This window comes from Choloepus didactylus, chromosome 18 (genome assembly GCF_015220235.1).
Source record: "Choloepus didactylus isolate mChoDid1 chromosome 18, mChoDid1.pri, whole genome shotgun sequence".
Classification (NCBI taxonomy): Eukaryota; Metazoa; Chordata; class Mammalia; order Pilosa; family Megalonychidae; genus Choloepus; species Choloepus didactylus.
Genome location: NC_051324.1, coordinates 36266192 through 36281659, shown reverse-complemented (window position 1 = coordinate 36281659; position 15468 = coordinate 36266192). Strand labels below are relative to the sequence as shown.

Sequence of the window (15468 nt, the reverse complement as noted above, 5' to 3'; positions counted from 1 at the left end):
TTTACCCCTCCATTTCTACTTGCTACTGTGTGTAGCCATTTCCCTTAATTCCATGAAAGATTCATAGTGGTAAATAGAGGAATTTTATCTGCAGAAATGAGGATTTAAAAAAAAGAAAAAAAAACTACTGAGATATAATTGACATGGTAAATTGCACATATTTATTTAAAGTGTACAATTTGATGAGTTTTGACTTCTGTATTCATCCATGGAACCATCAACACAAGTTTCCTTATACCTGTTTGTAATCCTTCCATCTTGTGTTCCAGAGCTCCCTGACCCTTACCTAGGCAACCACTGATCTGCTTTTTGTCACTATACATTAGTTCACATTTCTGAGAATTTTATGTAAATTGAATCATGCAGCATGTACTCTTGTTTTTTTTTGTTTTAACTCAACATAATTTTTTTTGAGATTGATCCATGTTGTGTAGTATGTATTAATCATCCTTTTTTATTGCTGAATAGTATTCCATTCTATGGATGTAGCACAGTTTATCCATTCAATTGTTGATGGACTTTTTTTTCTTTTCAGTTTTTGGCTATTACAAATAAAGTTGCTATGAACATTTGAGTACAAGTGTTTGGAAATATGCTTTCATTTTTCTTGGATAAATACCTAAGTGTGAATGGCCAAATCGTATGTTAGGAGTATCTTTAGTTCTTTAAAGAAATTGCAGAATGTTTCCAAAATGGTTGTTCTTGCATACTTTGTATGATGGGTCCTTTTACTTTTAGCTGGCTTAATAATAGTATAGTGGTATCTGATAATTTTAATTACATTATATAATGATTAGTGGTGTTGAGCAAATTTTCATGGACATACTTGCCATCTCTGTACTTCTTTAGGAAAGTGTCTTTTCAAATTTGTGTCAATTTTTCATTGGGTGGTTTGTGTCTTACTATTAAATTTGCATGTTCTTTATATATTCTTGTCTCAGACATGCACACGTTGCTCTGGGAATTCTCCATTTACGTGGATACAAATATCTCTTCTTCCTTGGTAAATAGTTTCCTCATGGGCCTGGGCACTGCACTAAATGTCCTCCATCCAGCAGTCCCTTGCCCCAGGCAGTTTACTGGACTGCTCTCCCACAGTATTCTGTAGGAGAATTTCATGAGCTGCCTTCTACTTCATGGCAAGTTCTGGGATGGCGAGTCCCTCAGGCTACCACCAGACAGATTGAGCCAGACTTATGTGTTCCCAGTATGTATATGAGGGTTACTCTGCTCCCTCTGGAACTGGGACCAGGGATCTGCACTGCGAACACAGGCTGGCTCCCCTTTGAGCTGGTAAGAGGTTGTGGGGTGGGGGGGCCAGTCAGAGTGCCAGGAGATCTTACCACTTTAAGTAGCCTTTTTCTTGATTTGGTGCCTGCCGTGTTACTGCAGTCCCGCAACTGTTTGCTGGAACTTTGCCAGTTCTTGCTTGTTGCTCAAAGCTTCTATAGCAGAGTAGAGCCCTGCAGTGTCTCACTCTGCTGTCTTGATTGGGGCAGGGCACTATGGGTCATTTTGAATTAATTTTTATATTTGGTGTGAGGTATGGATTGAAGTCCTTTATTTTTTGCATGTGTCTTACTGTTCCAGCACCATTTGTCAAAAGTCTATTCTTTCTCCACTGAATTGCCTTTACTTCTTTACCAAAAATCAGTTGTCCAAATATGTGTGAATCTGTTTCTGTTCTGCTCCATTGATCTGTTTGTCTTAACACTAATAACACATGGTCTTGATTATTGTAATTTCATAAGAAGTTCTAAAATCAAGTATTATTAGACCTGCAACTTTTTTTCCCCTGAAGTTATTTTGGCTAATCTAGGTCCTTTGCATTTTCATATAGATTTTACAAATAGTTTGTCAATTTCTGCAAAAAACCTGCTGGGGTTTTGATTGTGATGACATTGAATCTATTAGATCAATTTAGCTAGAATTGACATTTTAATAGTACTGAGTATTCCAACCCATGAACATGGTATGTCTCTCCATTTATTCAGGTCTTCCTTAATATTTCTGAGCAGCATTTCATAGAGTTTAGTATATAGATTTTTCATACCTTTTGCAAGATTTTACTTAAGTATTTCATATTTTGTAATGCTAATGGTATTGTTTTATAAATTTTAATTTCTGATTATTCATTGCTAGTGTATAGAAATACAATTGATTTTTGTATTTTGTTTTTGTATACTGTAATCTTGCTAAATTGCTTATAAGTTCTAGTAGCTGCATTTGCATAAATTCCATTGGATTTTGTACATAGATTATCATAATGTTGTGAAGAAGTTTTACTTCTTAACTTTCCAATTTGGATACCTTTTATTTCCTTTTTTTTTTTTTTTTTTTTTTAATCTTCATTTTATTGAGATATATTCATATACCACGCAGTCATACAAAACAAATCGTACTTTCGATTGTTCACAGTACCATTACATAGTTGTACATTCATCACCGAAATCAATCCCTGACACCTTCATTAGCACACACACAAGAATAACAAGATTAATAATTAGAGTGAAAAAGAGCAATTGAAGTAAAAAAGAACATTGGGTACCTTTGTCTGTTTGTTTCCTTCCCCTATTTTTCTACTCATCCATCCATAAACTAGACAAAGTGGAGTGTGGTCCTTATGGCTTTCCCAATCCCCTTGTCACCCCTCATAAGCTACATTTTTATACAACTGTCTTCGAGATTCATGGGTTCTGGGTTGTAGTTTGATAGTTTCAGGTATCTACCACCAGCTACCCCAATTCTTTAGAACCTAAAAAGGGTTGTCTAAAGTGTGTGTAAGAGTGCCCACCAGAGTGACCTCTCGGCTCCTTTTGGATTCTCTCTGCCACTGAAGCTTATTTCATTTCCTTTCACATCCCCCTTTTGGTCAAGAAGATGTTCTCCGTCCCACGATGCCATGTCTACATTCCTTCCCGGGAGACATATTCCACGTTGCCAGGGAGATTCACTCCCCTGGGTGTCTGATCCCACGTAGGGGGGAGGGCAGTGATTTCACCTTTCAAGTTGGCTTAGCTAGAGAGACAGGGCCACATCTGAGCAACAAAGAGGCATTCGGGAGGAGGCTCTTAGGCACAACCATAGGGAGGCCTAGCCTCTCCTTTGCAGCAACCATCTTCCCAAGGGTAAAACCTGTGGTAGAGGGCTCAACCCATCAAACCACCAGTCCCCTATGTCTGTGGTCATGTTAACAACCATGGAGGTGGGGTAGGCGAATACCCCTGCATTCTCCACAGGCTCCTCAAGGGGGCACTGCATCTTTTTTTTTTTTTCCTTGTATTTTTTTTTTTTAATTAACTTTCCCTTCTTTTTTATTTTTTTTATTTTTTTTATTTTTTTTTATTTTTTTTTAATCATCATTTTATTGAGATATATTCACATACCACGCAGTCATACAAAACAAATTGTACTTTCGATTGTTTACAATACCATTACATAGTTGTACATTCATCACCTAAATCAATCCCTGACACCTTCATTAGCACACACACAAAAATAACAAGAATAATAATTAGAGTGAAAAAGAGCAATTGAAGTAAAAAAGAACACTGGGTACCTTTGTCTGTTTGTTTCCTTCCCCTACTTTTCTGCACATCCATCCATAAACTAGACAAAGTGGAGTTTGGTCCTTATGGCATTCCTAATCCCACTGTCACCCCTCATAAGCTACATTTTTATACAACTGTCTTCGAGATTCATGGGTTCTGGGTTGTAGTTTAATAGTTTCAGGTATCCACCACCTGCTACCCCAATTCTTTAGAACCTAAAAAAGGTTGTCTAAAGTGTGCGTAAGAGTGCCCACCAGAGTGATCTCTCGGCTCATTTTGGAATCTCTCTGCCACTGAAGCTTATTTCATTTCCTTTCACATCCCCCTTTTGGTCAAGAAGATGTTCTCCATCCCACGATGCCGGGTCTACATTCCTCCCCGGGAGTCATATTCCACGTTGCCAGGGAGATTCACTTCCCTGGGTGTCTGATCCCACGTAGGGGGGAGGGCAGTGATTTCACCTTTCAAGTTGGCTTAGCCAGAGAGAGAGGGCCACATCTGAGCAACAAAGAGGCATTCAGGAGGAGACTCTTAGGCACAAATACAGGGAGGCCTAGCCTCTCCTTTGCAGCAACCGTCTTCCCAAGGGTAAAACTTATGGTAGAGGGCTCAACCCATCAAACCACCAGTCCCCTATGTCTGTGGTCATGTTAGCAACCATGGAGGTGGGGTAGGCGAATACCCCTGCATTCTCCACAGGCTCCTCAAGGGGGCACTACATCTTTTTTTTTTTTTTTCCTTGTTTGTCTTTTTTCTTTCTTTTTTTTTTTTTAACTTTCCCTTCTTTTTTAAATCAACTGTATGAAAAAAAAAGTTAAAAAGAAAACAAACATACAATAAAAGAACATTTCAAAGAGACCATAACAAGGGAGTAAGAAAAAGACAACTAACCTAAGATAACTGCTTAACTTCCAACATGTTCCTACTTTACCCCAAGAAAGTTACATAATATAGCAACATTTCAGTGAACTTGTTCCGACTACATCCATCAGAAATTAACAGACCATAGTCATTTCTGGGCATCCCCAGAACGTTAAATAGCTTATCAGTTCTTCTTGGATTATTGTTCCCCCTTCCTTAATTGCTCTCTACTGCTAGTTCCCCTACATTCTACATTATAAACCATTTGTTTTACATTTTTCAAAGTTCACCTTAGTGGTAGCATATAATATTTCTCTTTTTGTGCCTGGCTTATTTCGCTCAGCATTATGTCTTCAAGGTTCATCCATGTTGTCATATGTTTCACCAGATCGTTCCTTCTTACTGCCGCGTAGTATTCCATCGTGTGTATATACCACATTTTATTTATCCACTCATCTGTTGAAGGACATTTGGGTTGTTTCCATCTCTTGGCAATTGTGAATAATGCTGCTATGAACATTGGCGTGCAGATATCTGTTCGTGTCACTGCTTTCCGATCTTCCGGGTATATACCGAGAAGTGCAATCGCTGGATCGAATGGTAGCTCTATATCTAGTTTTCTAAGGAACTGCCAGACTGACTTCCAGAGTGGCTGAACCATTATACAGTCCCACCAACAATGAATAAGAGTTCCAATTTCTCCACATCCCCTCCAGCATTTGTAGTTTCCTGTTTGTTTAATGGCAGCCATTCTAATCGGTGTTAGATGGTATCTCATTGTGGTCTTAATTTGCATCTCTCTAATAGCTAGTGAAGCTGAACATTTTTTCATGTGTTTCTTGGCCATTTGTATTTCCTCTTCAGAGAACTGTCTTTTCATATCTTTTGCCCATTTTATAATTGGGCTGTCTGTACTATTGTCATTGAGTTGTAGGATTTCTTTGTATATGCAAGATATCAGTCTTTTGTCAGATACATGGTTTCCAAAAATTTTTTCCCATTGAGTTGGCTGCCTCTTTACCTTTTTGAGAAATTCCTTTGAGGTGCAGAAACTTCTAAGCTTGAGGAGTTCCCATTTATCTATTTTCTCTTTTGTTGCTTGTGCTTTGGGTGTAAAGTCTAGGAAGTGGCCTCCTAATACAAGGTCTTGAAGATGTTTTCCTACATTATCTTCTAGGAGTTTAATGGTACTTTCTTTTATATTGAGATCTTTGGTCCATTTTGAGTTAATTTTTGTGTAGGGGGTGAGGTAGGGGTCCTCTTTCATTCTTTTGGATATGGATATCCAACTCTCCCAGCCCCATTTGTTGAAAAGACCATTATGGCTCAGTTCGGTGACTTTGGGGGCCTTATCAAAGATCAGTCGGCCATAGATCTGAGGGTCTATCTCTGAATTCTCAATTCGATTCCATTGATCTATATGTCTATCTTTGTGCCAGTACCATGCTGTTTTGGCAACTGTGGCTTTATAATAAGCTTCAAAGTCAGGGAGTGTAAGTCCTCCCACTTCGTTTTTCTTTTTAGAGTGTCTTTAGCAATTCGAGGCATCTTCCCTTTCCAAATAAATTTGATAACTAGCTTTTCCAAGTCTGCAAAGTAGGTTGTTGGAATTTTGATTGGGATTGCATTGAATCTGTAGATGAGTTTGGGTAGAATTGACATCTTAATGACATTTAGCCTTCCTGTCCATGAACATGGAATATTTTTCCATCTTTTAAGGTCCCCTTCTATTTCTTTTAGTAGAGTTATGTAGTTTTCTTTGTATAGGTCTTTTACATCTTTGGTTAAGTTTATTCCTAGGTACTTGATTTTTTTAGTGGCTATTGAAAATGGTATCTTTTTCTTGAGTGTCTCTTCAGTTTGTTCATTTCTAGCATATAGAAACATTACTGACTTATGTGCATTAATCTTGTATCCCGCTACTTTGCTAAATTTGTTTATTAGCTCTAGTAGGTGTATCGTTGATTTCTCAGGGTTTTGTAGATATAAGATCATATCATCTGCAAACAATGACAGTTTTACTTCTTCTTTTCCAATTTGGATGCCTTTTATTTCTTTGTCTTGCCGGATTGCCCTGGCTAGCACTTCCAGCACAATGTTGAATAACAGTGGTGACAGCGGGCATCCTTGTCTTGTTCCTGATCTTAGAGGGAAGGCTTTCAGTCTCTCACCATTGAGTACTATGCTGGCTGTGGGTTTTTCATATATGCTCTTTATCATGTTGAGGAAGTTTCCTTCAATTCCTACCTTTTGAAGTGTTTTTATCAAAAAGGGATGTTGGATTTTGTCAAATGCTTTTTCAGCATCTATTGAGATGATCAATTGATTTTTCCCTTTCGAGTTTTTAATGTGTTGTAATACATTGATTGTTTTTCTTATGTTGAACCATCCTTGCATGCCTGGAATGAACCCCACTTGGTCATGGTGTATGATTTTTTTAATGTGTCTTTGGATTCGATTTGCAAGTATTTTGTTGAGGATTTTTGCATCTATATTCATTAGGGAGATTGGCCGGTAGTTTTCCTTTTTTGTAGCATCTTTGCCTGGTTTTGGTATTAGATTGATGTTAGCTTCATAAAATGAGTTAGGTAGTGTTCCATTTTGTTCAATGTTTTGAAAGAGTTTGAGTAAGATTGGTGTCAGTTCTTTCTGGAAAGTTTGGTAGAATTCCCCTGTGAAGCCATCTGGCCCTGGGCATTTATTTGTGGGAAGATTTTTGATGACTGATTGGATCTCTTTGCTTGTGATGGGTTGGTTGAGGTCTTCTATTTCTTCTCTGGTCAGTCTAGGTTGTTCGTATGTTTCCAGGAAATTGTCTATTTCTTCTACATTATCCAGTTTGTTGCCATACAGTTGTTCATAATATCCTCTTATAATTTTTTTAATTTCTTCAGGATCTGCAGTTATGTCACCTTTTTCATTCATTATTTTGTTTATATGGGTCTTCTCTCTTTTTGATTTTGTCAGTCTAGCTAGGGGCTTGTCAATCTTGTTGATCTTCTCAAAGAACCAACTTTTGGTGATATTTATCCTCTCTATTGTTTTTTTGTTCTCTATGTCATTTATTTCTGCTTTAATCCTTGTTATTTCTTTTCTTCTACTTGGTTTAGGATTGGTTTGCTGTTCATTTTCTAGCTTCTTCAGTTGATCCATTAGTTCTTTGATTTTGGCTCTTTCTTCCTTTTTAATATATGCATTTAGTGCTATAAATTTCCCCCTTAGCACTGCTTTTGCTGCATCCCATAGGTTTTGGTATGTTGTGTTCTCATTTTCATTCGTCTCTATATATTTAGCAATTTCTCTTGCTATTTCTTCTTTAACCCACTGATTGTTTAGGAGTGTGTTGTTTAACCTCCAGGTATTTGTGAATTTTCTAAGTCTCTGATGGTTATTGACTTCTAATTGTATTCCATTGTGGTCAGAGAATGTGCTTTGAATAATTTCAATCTTTTTAAATTTATTGAGGCTTGTTTTATGTCCCAGCATATGATCTATTCTGGAGAAAGTTCCGTTGAGCACTAGAAAAGTATGTGTATCCTGGTGATTTGGGATGTAATGTCCTGTAGATGTCTGTTAAATCTAATTCATTTATCAGATTGTTTAGGTTTTCAATTTCCTTATTGGTCTTCTGTCTGGTTGATCTATCTATAGGAGAGAGTGATGTGTTGAAGTCTCCCACAATTATTGTGGAAACATCAATTGCTTCCTTTAGTTTTGCCAGTGTTTCTCTCATGTATTTTGTGGCACCTTGATTGGGTGCATAGACATTTACGATTGTTATTTCTTCTTGCTGAATTGCCCCTTTTATTAGTATGTAGTGGCCTTCTTTGTCTCTCAAAACATCCCTGCATTTGAAGTCTATTTTATCTGAGATTAATATTGCTACACCTGCTTTCTTTTGGCTGTAGCTTGCATGAAATATTTTTTTCCATCCTTTCACTTTCAGTTTCTTTGTGTCCCTGTGTCTAAGATGAGTCTCTTGTATGCAACATATTGATGGTTCATTTTTTTTGATCCATTCTGCGAATCTATATCTTTTAATTGGGGAGTTTAATCCATTTACATTCAACGTTAAAACCGTGAAGGCATTTCTTGAATCGGCCATCTTATCCTTTGGATTATGTTTGCCATATTTTTCCCTCTCTCTATTTATATCCTTTATTGTACCCATACCGAATCTCTTTAGTACTGAACCTTTCTCCAAGTCTCTCTGTCCTGTCTTTGTTTCTCTGTCTGTAGGGCTCCCTTTAGTATCTCCAGTAGGGCAGGTGTCTTGTTAGCAAATTCTCTCAGCATTTCTTTGTCTGTGAAATATGTAAGCTCTCCCTCAAATTTGAAGGAGAGCTTTGCTGGATAAAGTATTCTTGGCTGGAAATTTTTCTCACTCAGAATTTTAAATATATCGTGCCACTGCCTTCTTGCCTCCATGGTGGCTGCTGAGTAGTCACTACTTAGTCTTATGCTGTTTCCTTTGTATGTGGTGAATTGCTTTTCTCTTGCTGCTTTCAGAACTTGCTCCTTCTCTTCTGTGTTTGATAGTGTGATCAGTATATGTCTCGGAGTGGGTTTATTTGGATTTATTCTATTTGGAGTTCGCTGAGCATTTATGATTTGTGTATTTATGTTGTTTAGAAGATTTGGGAAGTTTTCCCCAACAATTTCTTTGAATACTCTTCCTAGACCTTTACCCTTTTCTTCCCCTTCTGGGACACCAATGAGTCTTATATTTGGACGTTTCATATTATCTATCATATCCCTGAGGTCCATTTCGATTTTTTGCAATTTTTTTCCCCATTCTTTCTTTTATGCTTTCATTTTCCATTCTGTCATCTTCCAGGTCACTGATTCGTTGTTCAACTTCCTCTAGTCTTGTACTATGAGTGTCCAGAATCTTTTTAATTTGGTCAACAGTTTCTTTAATTTCCATAAGATCATCCATTTTTTTATTTAGTCTTGCAATGTCTTCTTTATGCTCTTCTAGGGTCTTCTTGATTTCCTTTATCTCCCGTACTATGGTCTCATTGTTCATCTTTAGTTCTTTGAGTAGCTGCTCTAGGTGCTGTGTCTCTTCTGGTCTTTTGATTTGGGTGCTTGGGCTTGGGTTATCCATATCGTCTGGTTTTTTCATATGCTTTATAATTTTCTGTTGTTTTTGGCCTCATGGCATTTGCTGAACTTGATAGGGTTCTTTTAGGATTTGTAGACCAATTGAAGTCCCTATCTCTAATTTATCAGATCTGTAGCTTCGTGGAGTACACTTTCTCTAACTAGCCAGCAGGTGGCGTCCACGAGCCACCTGTTCTCCACAAGCCAGTTCTCCCGTGCTTAGCCTTTTTGGTGAGTGGGGGAGTGAGTCTTGTGGGGTCCAATTGGTGTACCAAGCTTGCGTGTGTAGTTGGTGTTGCCTGCCCTGTATATGCGGCGTGTTTCTGGGCAGTCAGGGAGGGGGGGGGGGTGGCTCTAACAATCAAATCTCCCTGGTGATCCTAGAGTTTTAAAGCTGCTGCAATAGTCTAATCCTTCAGTTCAGTCCTGCCACAGTTTGTCTCTGCCACTGACGCACAAGTCTTTGGTATTGGCGTATGGCTCCTGAGACTTGCAAGTGGGCCCCTCTTCCAGGCCGTGCACCCCGGGTCCTCTGTTGAGGGATGACTGTGCTATGTCACAGGTGGGTGCCGTCCCCCCAGGGCAGTTCTGGGCTGCTGGGCTGTGTAGGGAGGCTCCCAGTCTGCTCAAATGATGGCTGAATGGGGCTTTGTTAATTCACACTGCTCCACCTTCCCAGCTCTGGGACATTCAGCTGAGGTTGCAGGGAAGGCTAATGTCCACGCCCAGTTTTGTGGTGTGTGCCTGTTATTTGAAGCACTTCCATCACACTGGGTTGTCTGGGGCAGCTCTGGGCTATGGGGCTGGCGATGGGCAGGAGTGTTTCCTGTCCACCAGGATGGTGGCTGTGAGCGGACACCCCCCTTTTCTTGGGAAGTTGTGTTGTTTAGTGAATTTTCTCAGCCACTGGATTATTGCCTTTTGTCTCAGAGCTCTCTTAGTTCTGCTCTTGACTTGACGTGCCCAAATCGCAATTGTTTGAAGCTTTCTGTATTGAGCTTCTTAGAGTAATTGTTTTAGAAAAAGCAAAAAGGATTTAAAAAAAAAAAAAAAAAAGGGCCCTCCTCAGAGATCTAATGGGTTATTGAAATGCTAATAGACAAAGCAACCAGGGCCATTAAGGAAAGGTCCACAGGGCAGAGAGATCCGCTTTTCTTTGGGATTTGCATATGCGCCTCAGGGCCCTTCCCCTTTCTATGTTCACCAGAACTCCAAAAATCCTCCACTTTTATTTTGGAGTTTTTCGTGTTGTTTTTTTTCTATGCCTGTCTCCTCTCTGCTGGGCTGGCTGCTCTCAGATTCTCTGGTGTCTGGTCTCAGTCTATCTATGGTTGGAGTTTGAATCAGTAGAATGAGTTTCCGATAAGGGGTGCCACTGCAGTTCTCTCTTCTCCTTCCAGGAGCTGACAGCCCCTCCTCCCACGGGAGTGAGCCTGGCAGGGAGGGGCGCGGGTCCCCTGGCCGCAAAAACTTACAGATTTCGCTGATCTCAGCAGTTCCACGTTTTCATGAGTGTTGTATGAAGTATGCCCAAAGTCAGATTGCTCTGTGGTGTCCAGTCCACGCAGTTCCTGGCTTTCTACCTACTTTCCTGGAGGAGTAACTAAAACATACAGCTCACCAGTCTGCCATCTTGCCTTATTTCCTTTTCTTACCTATAGCTCTGGCTAGAAGAACATCCAATGTTGAATAGAAGTGGTGAGAGCATCTTTCTTGTTTCTGATCTAAAGGGGAAGTCATTTAGTGTTGCACCCTTAGGTATGTTGTTAGATGTAGATCTGCTTTATCAAGTTTAGGAAATTCCCTTCTATTCCAGTTTTGCTGTGTGTTTTTATCTGGAATGGGTGTTGGCTTTTCTGTCTATTGAGATGATCATATGATATATATATATATATTTAGTTTGTTGATATGGTGAGTGACATTTGATTTTTTTTTAATGTTAAATTAAGTTTGCATTCCTGGGATAAACCCCACTTGGTCATAGTATATTATTTGTTATATATATATATAGTTGGATTTGATTTGCTAAAATTTCATTAGACTTTTTTTTGAAGAGCAGTTGTAGGTAAATTTTGGAAATGGATGGTGTTGATAGTAGCACAGCCTTGTGAATGTAATTAATACCATTGTATTGTATACTTAAAGTGATTAAAAGGAAAATTGTTGACAAGTTTTGCATCTATGTTCACAAGATAGATTGGTCTGTAATTTTTTTTCTTGTAATGTTTGTCTGGTTTTAGTATCAGGATAATACTGGCCTCATAGAATAAGTCAGGTAGTAGTCTGTCCTTTTAAATTCTCTGAAAGAGTTTATATAAAATTGGTATTATTTATTCCTTAAGTGTTTGGTAGAATTCACCAGTGAATCTTTCTGGGCCTGGAGTTTTCTTTGTGGAAAGGTTTTAAATATCACATTCAATGTATTAAATAGTTGTAGGGCTCTTTAGGTTATCATGAGTAAGTTTTGGTAGTATGTATCTTTTAAGGAATATGTCTGTTTCATCTGAATTTTAAAATTTATTGGCATAAAGTTATTCATTATATCCCTTATTGTCTTTTTAATGTCTGTAGAACCTGAAGTGATGTTACCTCATTCCTGCTGATGGTAATTTGTATCTTTTTTCATTTTTTTTTCCTGACCAGTCTTGCTAGAAAGTTTTCAAGTGTGTTGCTCTTCTGTAACAAGCATTTGGTTTCATTTATTTTCTCTGTTTTTTTGTTTTTTATCTCAGTTATTTTGGCTTTGATCCTTATTTTTTATTTTCTTCTGCTTACTTTATGTTACTCTTCTTTTTCTATTTTATTAAATGGAAATTGAGGTCCTTGAAATGAGAACTTTCTTTTTATCTAAGTGTTTAGTATTATAAATTTCCCCCTAAGTCCTGCTTTAGTGGTATTCCATGAATTTTGATATGTTGTATTTTTACTTTTATTCAGTTCAAAATACATTGTAATTTTCCCTTGGATTTCTTCCTTGACCTACAGGGTCATTCGGAAATATATTTTTAAATTTCCAAACATTGAAGAATTCTGCAGAGATCTGTTACTGATTTGTAATTTAATTCCATAGTATTCAGAGAACATACTTTGTGTAGCTTGAACCCAAAAATTTATTGAGACTTGTTTTATGACCTTGAATATGCTACTTTTTTCCAAGTGCACTTGAAAAGAATGTATTTTCAGCTCTTGTTGGCTGAACTGTACTATAAATATTTATAAGGTCAGTTGGTTGATAGTTCCATTTTTTTGTTCAAATTTTCCATATACTTACTAATTTTCTATCTATTTGGTTTATCAATTATTGAGACAGGGGTATTGAAATTCTCTTAATTTTGGATGTGTCTGTTTCTCCCTGCAGGAGTTTTTGTCTCATGCATCTTAAAGCTCTGTTATTAGGTGTATGCAAGTTAAGGATTACGTTCTGTTGATGTATCAATAAGAAATGTTCTTTATACCTGCTAATAATATTTCCTTTGAAATATACCTTGATAATAATTATAGCCTCTCCACTTTTCTTTTGATTAGTATCAACATGGAATATCTTTTTCTGTCCTGTTACTTTTTTTTTTTTTTTTTTTAGACTTCATTTTTCAGAGGAGTTTTAGGTTTACAGGAAGCTTACGCAGGAGTTTTACTTGTAATGTTTGTGTCTTTGTATTTGATGAGCAGTTTTTGCTACACAGCAAGTAGTTGAGTCTTGCTTTTTATCTAGTCTGATAACCTTTGCCTTTTGATTTGTGAAGTTAAACTTTTAAAAAGATTAAAATAATTAAATCCTATGTATTTACTCATGTAATTCCTGTTTCCAGTTTTCTTCATTGTTTTATGCAGATCCACAATTTCACCTGCAATCATTTTTCTTTCAGCTAAATGTCTGGTCTTTTTGAACATTTCTTGTAATGCTAGTCCATTGGTGATGAAATCGTTATTTTACTTATGTTTATGAAAGATATTTTCACTAAGCATAGAATTATAGGTTGACAGTTTTTTTCTTTCTGTTAAGGATGTTGCTGTGTATTCTAGCTTGCATTATTTCTTTCAAGAAATCTGCTGTCATCCTTTCTTTGTTTCTCTATTTTGTAACATGTTTATTTCCTCTCCTTCTTGCTGCCTTTTAAGATTTTTTTTCTTTATCATTGGTTTTGAACAATTTGATTATGATGATGTGCCCTGACATAATTTTTTTTCATGTTTGTTTTGTTTGCAGTTTGCTGAGCTTCTTGAATCTGTGGATTTATAGTTTTCATCAGCTTTGGAAACATTTCAGTCATTTGTGTCAAGTATTTTTCTATTCTCACCCCCCACAACCTCCAGCATTGTACTCCTTTTTGGCTCCAATTACACATTTATTAGACCTCCTAAAATTGTCCCATAACTTGCTGATGCTTTCCATATTACAAAATTCTATTTTCTCTCTTGTGTTTCATTTTTAAAGTTTGCTAATTGCTCTGTTTGCAAGTTCATTAAACTTTTCTTCTGCAGTTTCTAATCTGTCATTAATCCTATCCAGTATATTTCTCATTTCAGACAATGTGGTTTTTCATCTGTAGATGCTGGATTTTGGTCTTCAAAAAAAAAAAAAAATATATATATATATATATATGGTGTCTCTACTTAACTTTTGCAACATATGTAATCCAGTTATAAAAGTTTATATATATATATATATCTTTTTCTGCTAATTGTAACTGTAACATCTGTGTCAGTTCTGGGATGGTTTTGATTTATTGATTTCTCTCTTTGTTATGTGTTGTATTTTCCTATTTCTTTACATGCTTGGTAATTTTTTATTGCATGCCAGACATTGTGAATTTTACCTTGTTGGGTGTTGGATATTTTTGTATTTTTGTGGATATTCTTGAGGTTTGTTCTAGAAAGCAGTTAAGTTACTTGGAAACAGTTAAATTCTTTCAAGTCTTGCTTTTAAGATATGTTAGGCAGAATCAGGGCAATGTTCAGTCTAAGGCTGGTTATTCCCCACTACTGAGGCAAGGATCTTTTCAATACCTTACCAATAGCCATGTGAATCATGAGGTGTTCTAGTCTGGCTGGTTGGAACAGGCACTATTTCTAGCCTTGGGTGAACACGAGGCACTGGCACTTCTTATCACTTAGATTCTTTTCTTGGCTGTGGGTAGTTTCCTCATATGTGTGTGCTAATTGGTACTCAGCTGAACACTTGAGGGGGATTCTCTGCAGATCTCTGGAGTTCTTTCTCTGTGCAGTTTTCTTCTCTCATAAACTCTGTCCTGCGAACTCTAGTCACCTTGGTCTTCCTGACTCGCAGCTCTGCTCTGTCTCCTTAATTCAAGGAGAACTCCCTTTTCCACTTCGGTTTTTCTTGCTTGTGCCTTGACCCGGAATCTATCTCAGAGCAGTAAGCCAGAGCAGTTGTGAGGCATGCTTCATTTATTTCCCTTCTTTTAGGGATCTCTGCCTGATGTAGTGTTTTGGAAATATTATTTCAAATATTTGTCTGTTTTTTGTTGCTTCTGGTATTAGGGTAATTCTGAACCTTCTTACTCCGTATTGGACAGAAGCAGAAGTGTTTAGCAATGTGGATTTTTCAAAGCAAAAGATTAATTCAGATTGTTCATGAGATTTACTGCTGTATTTATATTCTTTTTACAGCAGAGTGATTTCCCAAGAGAGACATTTGAAGGCCCTAAACACGAAGTACTGCGAAGATGTCTTTGTGCAGGCTATTTCAAAAACGTAGCTCGAAGGTAAGCAATCTGAGCTTGAGAGAGAAAGAAATATATTTGACTACAATCTTGGAGTATTTAACATTAAAAATTAAAGGGTTGATTTAAGCTCTGTGATGACAATGGCGTCAATTACAGTGTCCCTTTTCAGGATTGTCACTCATATGTGGGACTTGCAGTAGCCCAGAGAGAAGTATTGGAGCTCAAACACAGTAGGAGGTGACTATGCAGGAATGTTGTCTGGT

At 37.5% G+C, this 15468-nt stretch overlaps 1 protein-coding gene across 2 annotated transcripts in view; it reads left to right on the top strand.

Moving 5' to 3' along the window:
• The window catches only part of DHX40 (DEAH-box helicase 40), a 61335-nt gene that overhangs the window by 37392 nt on the left and 8475 nt on the right, over positions 1 to 15468 (top strand). Inside the window, exon 15 of one of the 2 annotated variants that reach the window (XM_037809346.1) lies at positions 15153 to 15244. In XM_037809346.1, the coding sequence (XP_037665274.1) occupies positions 15153 to 15244 (92 nt within the window). Of the gene's footprint in view, positions 1 to 15149; positions 15245 to 15468 lie in introns of both variants that reach the window. The other variant, XM_037809345.1, reaches the window with a different exon arrangement.